Below are 14,588 nucleotides of genomic sequence, written 5' to 3' on the forward strand. Positions count from 1 at the left end.
TATTTGGGGTTTCCAATTATCATAAATGAAATATAATTAAAATGACTGTCTGGCAGAATGGATGCAGATGTGGTGTAGCTTTATGATTAAAATATGTCCAGATAGACTGGCAAAGACTATGAGAAATGATGTACTTTTTCTTTCACCGGAAACTACATTTATTTCCAGAGTCTCTTTGTAGTGAATAACACCACCAAAATGTTTTTAACTGGGCATATGTGCAGCCAACTGTTAAGGAAAGTGAATTATGCTTTGAGGTCAACTGAAAATTTCTAAAATGACATTTTGAAAATGTCGTAGCCCGCTTTTTTGCTTGTTTATCATAATACGATAATGTCTCTCTATTTCATCAACTGCAACCTCTCTCCCTCTCTTCATTTCCTGTGTTTCTCAATCTCTCTTCACACAGTGCGGCTGCAACAATATCAAAGCTTGAGCAAGACAGAGGTGAACATGGGAAGATGTGAGAGATTGTGATGATGATAACATTTAGGTGGAGATTAATCAAGCATCAAAGATTGATATCAGTAAGAATATGGAGGGATAAACCCCAACAATTGTTTGTAAAAAGACAACAACGATGAAAGAAAAGATGGGTTTGAGGTAAGGGATGTACCGATATCGATACCAGTATCGGTTCGATACCAGGCATGAGTACTCTTACTCATAAATCTGCCACCATTTAGACCTGCTCGGGCTGCCGTAGTTGAGACAGACACAAGGCATCGTGGGTACTGTAGCGCGTGTGTGTGTGTGTGTGTGTGTGTGTGTGTGTGTGTGTGTGTGTGTGTGTGTGTGTGTGTGTGTGTGTGTGTGTGTGTGTGTGTGTGTGTGTGTGTGTGTGTGTGTGTGTGTGTGTGTGTGTGTGTGTGTGTGTGTGTGTGTGTGTGTGTGTGTGTGCGTGAGTTAACCTGCAGTGGACCGCAGCTGTTCAGTGTGTACATAAATAAAAGGTTAATCAACTGGTGGCGTCCAAAAGCTTGTTATGTAGGAAGACGCACTGAACACATAATAGCGTGGTTTACGGCACGTCGCTGCAAGACATGGAAACAATGTCGGGCGGGCAATGGGGAGAGGTTAACTCCCCCGCATCACAACCAGTGGAAAGCAGGACATGGAACTCAGGGGCCATCCACACCATGAAACCGGTTAACCTAAACGTGCTGTTTTTCGGAAATGAAATGAAATATCATCCACATGAGGCGGTGCTTTAGAAGTGTGAAAACTGTTGGGTTTTTGTGACACGGGTCCCAGAGTTGGGAAATTTTCAAACGCCGGCTCGTACCGTCCAATTCCCAGGGGTGTGGATGGCAAAATCGGCAAAAACTATCATCTGTGGAAAAAAGATGATGTAGTCGTCTCCCTCTTGCCCCCGACGCTGTCCGCAAGTCATCAAATGACCACAACAATCACGGACCACAAGGTCCTGTCGAGCTGCATAAAAGCTAAGTCACAGCATCCCATAAAGGCCCGGCATGCCCTGAAGCTTCGTGTTGAGCCGTGTTCATCGTGAGGTGTAGACGGAGGGTTTTTGGAGAAGGCTGGGGAGAAAAAATGTTTTGCTTGTCGTGTGGATGTACCCACGGTTTAAAGACGAACACTTGTTGTATTTATTTGCCATTTAATTTTATGTACAGCTTCGTGCTAAACCCGCTCCGCATAAGCACGCTCGCTCTCTCAGGCATGCTGGTCAAGCAGCTCGTCTGTTAAAGGAGCCAAGCATGCAATGTTTTGTTACAGTATAGTGTCAGTGCCATAAAAAAAGCCATTTTAAGTAAATGTAAGTACTCGGTATCGGTAAATACTCAAATGCAAGTATTCCTGCAGTACTTGTTTTGGAAAAAAGTGGTATCGTTGCATCCCGAGTTTGAGGTTTCACATCCACACCACATTCACACCCAGGACTGTTATTTATTTATTGCTCAAAGAGCACCCATCTCTGAGGATAATAAGAATATATATCACCTTGTTTATCTTCGCTGTCCTGCAAAGGCTTCATGTATCCTGATTTAACTTTTATAACTTTGTCTTGTATCTATTCCTGTTATATTGATAACTTTTGTCCAACACCTTGAAAATGTCTCGGGGTCCTTGGGATTTTTCCAAAGGGCATTCATGATGTTGTCAATGATTAAACCTGCGGTGGCATTCACTGACTCACTGCGACTCCGTGTTGGCAGCAGAACTGTGGGAGATGAACAGCCAGAGATAAAAGATGTGCATGGCTGTACATTGATCACAATCCTGCAGCCAGTTAAACGACACAATACCTTCACTTCAGGGCTTGTTTTTATAGAAAAATATTATTTCCACTCCATCGACAATTCATGTGTAATGTGCAATGAACTTTCTCTCAACTCTACACAGATCTGTTTGCAATTACGCTGGGTGAGTTGCGTGTGTCTGTGGCCACAACAAAGCAACTAAAAGTCAAACTGAAATTAAAATTCACGTTTTCTAATGAAAGTATTTCGTAACCTTTCAAGTTTTGATCTTCTGCACTCAAACTCAAAATTGCTCTGAATTAAATCTTGAAGTCCGAGGTAGGTTAAACGATCAATTTGAGTTGGAGGTCAAATTTTGAATGAAGTTCTGCCTCTTCTGTGATTTCTTAACTATTTGTAGCTATGCGTGTTTTTAAAATATGGCTTTTAGGCCTTTAGGGAGGACTCCAAAGGTGCTTCTGACGGGAAGTTAATCCAGTTTGAATGAATGAATGAATGAATGAATGACTCAATCAATCAATCAATGAAAAGTATGTGGATTCTATTTGATGAAACCAAAGTATTGTTTTTATTTCTGGCTATTATGCTTGTCCTCTTGTTAAACAGTACAGGTGACAGTAGATGTGGAGAAATGATATATGCAGAAGATTTGAATTGTAGACTCCACTCTGGCGTCTACTCAGTTCAGTGAAAACTCCCCCCGGAGCAGAAGCCAAACCCAGAAGAACAAAGCTGGGATGGATGCCAATTTAGAACATGGGAGAAAATGTTAGACAACACAGAGGTAAACGTTTTACATGTGTGACTTGTGAGAAGAAAAAGTGATGGTTGATAAGATAAGAAAATATGCAGCAGATGTAGGAAAGAAATATAGTTTTGACAATGTAGGTCAATTTGCTCTTCTGCCCATATGCGACACATCCGATCTTCCAATGACGATCGGACTTTTCATCGTGGATGCTGATCAAATTTATATATGATACTAAAACAGATGCATATCTGAATATCTGATGCATCTTTGAAACATGCTACAATTCAACACTCAATGGCTGAAACTCCACATCCACACACAATTCTGGTGCAAAGATTAGAGCCACTGCAACCACTGTAAAAAATGTGAGCTCTTCTCTTTCAATTTTATTTCCTTTATCATTTGGCGTTACTCTTGCTGAGTGCATGCAACCCCAGACATCCAATCCTTTGTATATAAACTGGGAAGCTAAATTAATTGAGAGCATTTGTTGTTTCCTCAGCCAACTGCTTTAAAAAGATTTGAGTTCAATCCCACACCTCACCTTTCACACTTAAGTGTCAGTAATGCGCTTTGTGCAGTGTGACAACCCCTCACTGAGTGTGCTAATAACCTCTGTCTCCTTGGTTACAAAGAGAGGTTACCTGCGAGATGAGAAGCACCTGGGCCCAGAGCTCTGCAGGACATGTAAGGTGAGTTTTGTGTCTGCTCCATTTCTCTCTCTCAGCCACGAGTCAAACTCATTTCTGCACTGCAACATCACACACTGCATCTACTTGCACTTGTCACATACTCAAGCCTTGAAACTGGAACACACATCTTTTATTTGAATTTCTGCTTGACTGAGTTTGTTGTCCTTTTCATTTCTGTCATGCCAGGTAAAAACAATGTGCTCTAACATCAAACTTGTAATTACTTTTTCTTTTGTTCCTGGCAGTCAGGTGAAACTAAATGTGAACACAGCACTTTCATATATGATTTGTCTGACAAAGTAATGTCTTGTTTTTTTTATATTTCTCCTTCAATTATCATCATAGCATCTGTGGACATTTTGGGTGCTACAAAGGTCTAGAGCACATATATTTGCAATAGTTTTAACAGGTATCAATGGATGATACGTGAAAAGCCCACTCTGAGGCTTTACTCCACAAAAATGAACACCCTACATTACCCCCCCCTTTTGAGAAGAGTTAAGTCATCAACCTAACGTGAAAATGCTGCATTTGCCTTTTGACCCCCAAGTACACAGAAATAAATAATTACAAGTTTGAAGTTCAAGCAAATAGTTCAAACTAATGGCATTAACAAAAAGGACACCAGAGTAGTATTACATATTGTATTGCTGTTAACAAAATGGGATGTGCTCATCAGGTTTGTTTGTTTAAAAAAAAAAAGAATATATATATATATATATATATATATATATATATATATATATATATATATATATATATATATATATATATATTATAGATCAATACTTTACACAAAATGTGAGAAAAAAAAAATTAATTTCAGTTTGACTTTTACTTCTGTAGAGTTCAATGTCCATCACGTCACATTGAGAAAAGGAGTGGAAATTCAAGAATGCATCAACAACAAAAAGTGTGTTGTTGCTGGAGTTGTGTTAAATAAAATCTACCTTGTCAGATGTTTGGGGGTGACTCACCACGGGTGTTGCTGGAGAGGCGCTTGCGTTGGCTGGTGGAGGTGTTGTGTGGAAGCAGGGTGTTCTGCTGGTGGTTGCTGTCGATGGGACTTGTGGCGATGATATTGTCCTTGTACTTGTTCATCAGCGCCAACTTGGTGTTGTCACTCACTGTAGACATGTAAGACATAATTACAAAAGCAGGAGCTCGGAGATACAAAAACAGGATGTTTTCTCTCCGAAAGGAGAAAGCAACCACCTGGAAAAGAAAACATGTTGGTTTTGGCTGGATGAGAGGGGGCTTTAAAAGCACAATGTGGAAAACACAAAATATAGTAATGCTGAAGACTTATCCAGCATGTTGTTTACACACAGCCAAAATTATAAGTAAGTAAAGCTGGCATGAAATTAAAATTCATTAAGGGAATAGAGAGAACACATTTGAGTCTCAGAGGATGAAATTACCTATTTCTGTAAATACCGAGAGATGAAGATACAAGGACACAGTCCAACATATATTGAGTTTACAGCATTGTTTCAGTAATGGCTTTCTCAAAGGAGTACTCACATTCACACACACATTTTAGCCTTGGGAGCATGATGTCTGCATCAGTGTAGAGCAGACTTATCCAGTTAGATCAACATACAGAAATCTGTAGAACTGTCTTCTGAATTGATCAGTCCAGCTTTACTGCCACCAGTGTTTCTCAAAACTGTGTGCATTGAGACACCTGGTGATGTTATGCAGAAAGAAAGATAATTTGACCTCAGCAAAGAGGATTTGGTTGGAACAAGCTTGCACATCGCATCAACATAAACCACACCTCTTGTTCTGAAGAAACATTATTTCCAAAGGAACTCCATCAGGTAGTTTACATGAAACTCTGTCATTCAGATTATTTGTGTATATGTAAACACAGCTATTGTGAGCATGCATTCATTTGGCTTCAGAGTCTTGGCGTTGCTGTTTTTGTTTTTTTTGTTTGGCATTTTTTATTTTGTGGCAAATGGAATAAAGAAAATCTGTAACTCAAAAATTTTAATCTTCATTCACTTCAAAGTCAAAACAATCAATGGTGCAAGATAATTGCACTTAAACAACTGTGCATTGTTTTAGTTTTAATTTAATACAATTTTTTATATCAGTTTTTACACTCTGTTACGGGTAGTTAGGGTTGGTGTGTAGGTGGGTATATATATATATATATATATGAAGCAATTTGAGTTGCATGTTTTTCTGCATTAAAGGTGCTCTATTCATAAAGTTTGATTTGATTTGATTTGATTAATGTGAATGATTGTGATGACATGTTGTGAAATTGTATTATGCATTTTGAAATTTGCTTGACTCCAATTATGGCCTGGTGACCTGCCCAGGGTGTGTAGGTGCACTCACCCATAGTTAGCTGGGATTGGCTCCAGTGCTCTGCGACTTTGCACAGGACTAAGATGGATGGATAGATGGATAGATGAATGGAAATTTGCTTGATGGTCTTTTTGTCTTATATCTGCCTCTTCTTGATTAACCAGGGCTGTAGGTTGATTGAGAAGAGGTTTTGAATTAACCTGCCTGGATAAAAAAGTGTTTGATATACGTTTTGTGGAAAAAGGTATATAAAATGGGGTGGTATCGCTCGGTTGGTAGAGCGGTCGTCTCCCAATCGGAAGGTTCAATCCCATCTCTGCCTGCCCACATGCCAAAGCGTCCTTGGGCAAGACACTGAACCCTGAACTGCCTGTGTGAATGCAGTGTGAGAGTGAGCGGTTGGTGTTGGTCGGAGGGGACAATGGTGCAAAATGGCAGCCTCGCTTCCGTCAGTCTGCCCCAGGGCAGCTGTGGCTACAGACATAGTTTACCACCATCCAGTATGGAATAAATGAATAATGCAATGTAAAGTGTCTGAGTGTCTAGAAAAGCGCTGTATAAAACTTATGCATTATAATACTTTATAAGGACATATGTAAGATTATGTCATATGTTGTCAGTGTTGGTAATAGCAGTATTACTAGAATGCCCCAAGATCTATTGTGTGATGGCTTTATATGGAACTCAAGCAGATGCTATCAACATATCTTTGATTTATTTTCTGCATATCGATTTATGAAATTATGCAGAAGTCAAATAAATACAGAAATACTTGACCAAATTCAAAAATGCTATAGTCTTAGTGACTTGTCTAGTATTTACACTGCTCAATATTTCGCACACGGCCTGCCAAATGCATCCTCTTGTCCTCCTTCTCCTCGTCCATCATTTGTCCCCGTTTTTATTTCTAATGAATGGGATTGCTCTGCTTCCTTGAGCTCCTGGGCGTGGTTGTTTTTCAGGAATACAGTGTGAGCATGCAGTCAGCATAACTCTCGATGAATCCGAGCTGAGAATCTTCTGTTAATTGAAATTCAGAAGGTTTACCAAGATCTAAACAGCTCCATTTCATACGATAATTCTCATTGGAGCGGAGCTCAACTTCAGCATCCACTGATTAGGAAAAATTAATTCTCAAATTCTTGGCTGTTGCAGTCTTGATACTTTCAGTCTGTACCATCTACATCCATCACAGAACTGATGTTGGCACAGTTACTTCAGACAAGCAGGACTGTTTGTGTTTTCTGTCCTATAATAAACACAACTACACTACTTCTGTCCTCCACATTCACCAAATTCTCCCCTTTGTCCAACTCCCATTCATTCATTTCAAACCTATGATACTTGTCTTCAGTCATATAATTTGAACATTTTAGGTAACCAAATTTAGGATTCAAACATACAGGGAACACTTCTGACACCCAAGCTTGCAAACATACAGAATATGAAACACTTTTGAAGACATTGAAGTTGTTAATGATCATTCATCATGCATTAGCAACATCAAGGGTAGACGGCAAAATAACAATTTCATTCACTGTGAAACCTGGCTTTTACTGGTGATATGACAATAAAAAACACCTTGAACCTTGAACCTCAAGAACAGTAAATATTGTCTGTACCTAGATGCTAAAATAATAAAGATAACAAGTTACATTCCATATATTTTTTTGAGAAAACTATTCAAATCTTTTCTTGAGAATTATCCAAGTCGATGACGAAAATTGATGGCTCCCTTATTAGAACGTGTCTCTTTGATTTATTTGTTTGAAGCATTAAAGCAGATTTTAAGGCCTTATCTTCTCCCTACGGGTTCATTATCTGCCCTGTCGTTGCTGGCCTGACCGGTTGCACATCAGTCAACTTACCAGGTGTGAGGTCCATATTATTCTTGTCATTACAGCCCTGGAGGGAGTCCAGGGTACGGGTGACTTGGCTGGCAAATTCCTCGCCGCCATTCATGCACTCCCGCTGCAGATGGTGACGCAGGTCGGTGATGTCGTACTCATACCTGGGGATGGGGTTGAAATCAATTAGAGTCGCTTTATCTTGGCTGATCTAAATTAAAATAAGTGTCAGAAGCAGATAATGTGCTTGATGGAGCACTTGAAGATTTGAAAGTGTGACAGAAAGTACTGATATGGTGGGGAGTTTAGAGGCTTAACACTCAAAACTTATGCAAGAAAACTAAGTGAGCAGGAGGGAAGACATCATTTGAACCAACTTTAACCAACAAAACGTACAACAATTATCAACAACATTCAGTATTTGCATGTAAATAACAGTGTAATCATGAGCAGTTACTGTATTTGATAACATCAACTCATCATTCTTAGTTCATCCAGCTAAACCCTACTTGTACCCATCCAAAATTGGCGTCTCCCGGATGCTGAGAGTGCCACTGGAGTTTGGCCCCTGACCCCGAGAGTTCCTTAAGCTCTCCCGGGCTTGACCTCCCATCAGCACTGATGGGATGTAGTGGATCTCATTAGCCGCCTCGGCACTGGCGCTCTTCTGGGGCTGAGGGATGCGGCGGCGTTTACACCAGCGCCTGCGAGTGTAGAGGATCAGGACCAGGCAGAGGATGGACAGCAGAAGGGCGATCATCCCACCCTGAGGGGAGGAGAGTGGCATTTGGAGCACAGGCAGACACAAATGGAAAGATAGGAGACACAGACAGGGAGAAAGAACGGAGAGTCAGAGGCCAGAACAGAGTTAGAAAATCTTGCCAGGCAGAATAAGGATCAAAGTAAAAGTTGCAATGCCCACAATTGAAAAGACGATGCAGCTATATATATATATATATATAATTATTTTTTTTAATATATATTCTATGTCAATACAGGTATGTTAAAGATCTAGCTCAGACAGCATGAGATCATGCGACACGTGTTCAAAATAGCATCTGATGTGTGCAAAAACAACGTGATGGCTCTCAGATTTTTGCTTTTAGTTGAACAATATGGAAAACAAATGCACTAGGTTTTCTGCAGACAGATAACATGATCAATACCAATGGTTGTGTTTCAATGATGAAAATGTCAGGAGTCAGTTTGCTTGGCTTGACTGATTTCGTAGCATTCAGTGGCAATCCCAAGAAATAATAATGAAAATGTTGCATCTCATTTGTTGCTACTGTCGAATTATTATGAGTTGCAGGGGTGAGGATGCTTTTTGAGAAAATATTTCCGTGCAGTAAATTATTCAGCAGCTTAACAACTGCCGATAGGGATATCGCAACATTGGTGGACATACAGTGTGTCCACCTTATTGCCACCTTTCCACATATATGTTGTGTAAGCCTGAAACCAATGTATTTATGTAAAAGTAAAGATCATTACATGTTGCACCATTTGCTTTGTTGCTTTTTAAAGGCCTAGTGAAATGAAAATTTGACATCCAAAACACTCTGGCTATCACTTCTAGGGACATTTTTATGCTAACTGGCCCAAGTGCAAAATGTTAAGACACGGCAATCTGCGAGAAAATAGCCGATAAACAGCGCCAGTTTCGCTGCTCGGTGAACCGCTTCTGACCAGACCAGAAGTAGCAGATGATATGTGCGTGACGTCACGAGTTGGACGCACGCTGTGCCCAAGTTGTGTTTACATTATGGCGGATCGGAGCTTTGACGGGGCTGAATTTAACGATATGTCATCATCATCGGGCATTTCAAATCCAGTTATTGATGAAGAAGACACAGAATGGGTCATTCTGCCACATTGGTGACCCCGTTTTGAACACGTTTGAGGAAGCAGAAGACTCTGATGTCAATTCATTCACGTCTCCTCAGCCTCAGCAGCCGGCAGTTTTCACCGCAGCTTTGAGGCTTCCTGACTTTTGGCAGAACGACCCGGCTTCGTGGAGCATGTCGAAGCGCTTTTCCGACTGCCTTCGACCAGCAGTCCACTCGTCGGGCCATGCAGCGCTCCCCCGCATCTTGGGAAGTGCGACGCTCTCAAGCAGCTCCTGCTCCGGAAGTACAGCCTGTCTGCCGCTGAGAGTGCGGACATACTCCTCTCCCTGCCTGGTTTGGGAGACGGCTCGGCTGTGGACCTGATGGACATTATGCTGTCGCTGCTGGGCTCGGACGAGGGTGGATTCCTTTTCCCTCACATTTTCCTACGCCAGCTCCCGCCGCCCGTGTGAGCAGCCTTGGCTAACTCCCGGTGTTTAGCCGAGGGGGACTCCCGCGTTTTGGATGTGTTGTGCTGTTCTGTTTTCGGCGGTTGCGAAATAAAAGACAAGTTTACCTTCAGCTCCAGCTGTCCTTTAACCTGCCACATTGGATTTTTTTTCCCCCTCCTCTTTTTCTCCTCTCTCTGGTCTCTTCCATGCTCAATCTTTTGTCAAGGCTCATAAAACGCAGACTATAACTTCAAAACACTGTAAAAACTTCGATATTTAAGACTGGAAACAATGCAAGCCAATATGAACGCCACACAACAGATCGAGATCGTGTCCAACTCGTGATGTCATAATGGCCATAATGGCCACGAAGAAGAAAGATTCCCCCGATTTCGGCGGCTGGAGATTCAAAATTCAAATAACTTTGTTATGCGACAACAGTGGTGGGGCAATGTCGGAGAAACCTTTCAAGTAGTACCCGAACTATCGTTTTTTTTGCATAATAGGGTGTTACATTTCCCTAGGCCTTTAAACTTGTTGGAGAACTTCAGTTACATTTCAAAAGATGTAGTTCAGAAAATGAAGAAAATATTCCAATACAGATAATTTCATAACATGGAGGCAAGCACTTTGATGATGTTGAATCGTGTATATTTTTTCACTTCTGTCAAAGGTGATGTTTAATAAAAATCTAGATCTCTAATGTTGCCATGGATACAGTGAGTTTCAATGTAAACCCTTTTTATTTCACTGATTAATATACACGGTGTGAACTGAGGGCAAAATGAGTCAGAAGAGTCAATTAAATGCATATCTCCTCTGATACTGTATGTTTTTTGTCTCCAGACACACACACACACACACACACACACACACACACACACACACACACACACACACACACACACACACACACACACACACACACACACACACACACACACACACACACACACACACACACACACACACACTCTGATCTAGACCTACTTTTTTTCAATATTGTTCAGAGAAAAGTAGAGGTCAGTTTGGCAGGACACTGTAGACATTGTGGATTGCATAATGCATTATTTTGCAAAAAACTGGAGGTCAATTTGTTCCAGTTTTATGCTCTCTTCACCATACCAGTGAGGGCCTAGATTCACAATATCAATGTGTACCTTTTAGTTGATTTTATTGTGTTTCTGTTTTGTTCAAGCAATACGTAAGGAGTAGCTCAGGCCATCACAGACCTCATGCATTCAGACCTTTGGACACTCTTTGTGGTGGACGACTGTTGGAACAACAGTGTGGACCATTACTTCACTGTGTACCTTGACAACAATTCATTAAAAATAGTGATTAGTTCAGTACATCCAAGTCTTAGTCTCCTCAGAAATTAGAGCTGCTATCAAGATTGTGGTCATACATGGGTCAATTTTATATTCCTAAAATGAGACAAAAGTCTGCCCACAGCCCACAGTCCAATGTGACTTTGACAATCAGCTCGTACGTGTTTCACAGTAAGGGCTGATACCAGATGACTGGGTCAGGCCACATGACCACTTTCATTCCTGTCTTTTCCCTCTGATTTTAATGACTCTTGAGATAGTGAATAGGGTGAAGGCATCTACACCCGCAGAGCTCTGAAAGAAGGTGCAGGATAGACAGATGAAGGGCGATGAGCTTGCCCTGAGGACAGGTTCGCAGGGTGGACAGACACAGAATCAGACAAAAAGTGGGGAAGAAGAGAGCCAGCGAGAGGGAGAGTGTCAAAGGGGGGAGAGAAGAGGCATGAGGAGAGTCAAAGAATCCTGCCAAGAAGCAGCAAATGGATCAAAGTCAATGCAAGTCAAAAGCACACAGCCTGTGGAAACACAGGAGAATGGTCGCCAGTTTGAATATAAACCCATATCTTCTCTGAATAAAAGCTGGGGAAGTTTTCATTGAGCTCCATTCTATGGATTATTTTTCTGATGCCAGGTTTTACATCTAGTAGGAGTTGGAATTAGTTTCTGAGAGAAAATGACGAGTTTGATGACAAACCACGCTTGCAGTACTGTCATTTGGGCTTGAACTCACAACGTCATATGTAGTATATGCACAATTCACCACTATATCTTGGCAAATCTAATACGAACCAAGTGGAATTTATAAAACGTCAAAAATTGTGATGAAAATGTCATGGCGACAGTAGAGAGAGGCAGGAGCAATTTACGAAGAGAACATTATTTTTTTCTGCTTCTCCCCCTTTTTAAACAAAAGACTGAATATTTTAGTCGAAAATATTTACATTTAGAACAAACTAATTGCACATAAGTTTGCTCTTATTCCACCTGTTCACTAATCAAAATTAGCATATAGTAATATGCTTACAGTGTGTACTGCAGTTCTCTTGACATTAGTAAAAAATGTTTGTTTACATGGTGATGTAAATGAATAATGTTGGATTTGGGGGTATAGATTAAAGAATAGAAAGGGGATAACAATATGTGTGAAGCTCAATATACATGGAAAATATGGAAGGGAAAAAATATTAATATTTAACTGTGCACCAGCTCGGTCAAACAAGCACTATTATGGAAGGACACCCAAAAATGTTGAAAAACAGGATTTTAATCACCCATTTACATAAAACATCTCTTTTCAAACGTATTAAAGCTTCTGAGGCTGCTTCAGTGGCTCAAATTATTTTAAATTGGCCAAAGTATTTGCATAAGTTGTTTGCTTAATCTGCGTGGTCAAGGACATTAACAAATGACACCATGATATGAGGCACTCACGCAATAAATCTGCATGCACAGTGGTCAAAAAGAAGACGGGAGCCATTTGGTTTGTAGTGATTGAATTTTCAGCACTCTGAAAGTCACTGATGAAACCATCTACTCACATTCACACCCTACAATGGAAGTAGTTTGCAATTCAATAGCTCCTCACCAGTTGGGACATATGACACAGAAGCAGAGTGTTTGCTTTACCAGGACAAATTAAGGAAAACCGCTTTCAGTTTATCACAAAGGCAAAATTAAGATCATCTGTTGTTTCAGGAAAAACGTAAACTTTGAGGTTTGAATAGTCACAAATGTCTCATGAACATAGTCAATGTAATTGAAATGGGTCACTCAAACAAACGGGTCCAGAGGAAAAAAGCTCCATCTGTGTCTGGAGTGTTTGGACAAGAGTACAAGTGCAAAAGTGAAATGATTAAATACTGAAGTCAAATGTTGAATGATCGATAGTTTCTATACTTGTCTTATCTAGAATAGGGTACAGGGTAGGTGGATAGAATTTATTCCAGCTACAGCTTAGTGAACAGTGGGGTACACATCAGACAGGCCCCCCTTCCATCACCAGGCTTACACATAGTGGCACAAAATAGCCTCCTCACACTTTCACAATCACTTTAGAGCTGCCAATTGTCCCAACAAGTGTGGACTGTGTGAAGAAGTTAGCGGTCCCAAGGAAGATGCAGGGACAGACCAATGCAGCACTTGGCCACTGCTCAAATGTCTAGACAATCCATTCTAATTAAAATAAGGACTTCATATTTTATGCAATATCATCTTTCTATTATTATCTTTCTACTTTTTTTTTTAATCAACATCCTCACTTTACTCCCATTCAATGTCTTAAGTATCTACATAGCACTATCCAACATGGCTAAACAATAGACCTTCCAAATGTTAAAAATGTCTCAATTTAAAGTCATAAAATGGTGTGTGACTAATCATTTTAAATGTCTCTGCCTTCAAAATGATGGAAATCCAGGTATGGCTTTGACTGGTATTCATTTCAAACTAATGATTTCGTGGACATGCGGAATATTAAAAATATGCTATCATTTCAAGAAATGAGAAGAAATGTGTCTAAATAGCATCTATAATAAACAGTTGGGAGAAGATGGTCAGACTGTGGAGGCAATGGGGCTGTAAAGAATGTGCCAGTGTTCCCTGTAGTGCATGTTTAATCTCTTCTTTTCTTTTTATATAAATATGTTTTTGTGCAAAACAAGGTAAAGTTTCCAAGTCAAGCTGGTACGAATAAAGAATTTTATAATTCAATCACTTAACATTAAATTTACGCTTTTAATGCCGATAGTCATATGTTAAGTATAGCCATTGATTTATTCATTTCTCAGCAAATTAGAACAAGATGTCAAATGTCAAGAACTCTAAATGGTTCTCAATCAAATCCACCTCAGTGACAAATGTAATTGAATCCTATCAACTTGCATTAGTGTTCCTGCATAAAGGAGGCTTGAAGAACCAATATGGGGGGGGGGGGGGGGGGGGGGGGGGGTCGTCAATGTGAAGCATTACTTAGAATCAAAGTGAGGACTAAGTGGACTACGTTCTCTTATAGAGCCCATAAAACCAAACCACACATCAAAGCATGCCAGCGCTCCAGCCCCGTAATCCACTTACTAACGGATGCGGATGATGTTATAATGGCACCAGTGCTCCTTATGACTTACACTCCTGTCATGTAAGT

The 14,588-nt window shown here is 40.4% G+C and overlaps 1 protein-coding gene across 1 annotated transcript in view; it reads right to left on the reverse strand.

Annotated features, from left to right (window-relative positions):
- The window catches only part of astn1 (astrotactin 1), a gene marked incomplete at both ends in the record, with an annotated part of 359,967 nt that overhangs the window by 258,405 nt on the left and 86,974 nt on the right, over positions 1 to 14,588 (reverse strand). The window contains 3 exons of the mRNA XM_080503139.1: positions 4,646 to 4,795; positions 7,859 to 8,001; positions 8,347 to 8,603. Of these exons, the coding sequence (XP_080359265.1) occupies positions 4,646 to 4,795; positions 7,859 to 8,001; positions 8,347 to 8,603 (550 nt within the window). The remainder of the gene's footprint in view (positions 1 to 4,645; positions 4,796 to 7,858; positions 8,002 to 8,346; positions 8,604 to 14,588) is intronic.

This window comes from Blennius ocellaris (assembly GCF_963422515.1).
Source record: "Blennius ocellaris genome assembly, chromosome: 10".
NCBI classification, from domain to species: Eukaryota; Metazoa; Chordata; class Actinopteri; order Blenniiformes; family Blenniidae; genus Blennius; species Blennius ocellaris.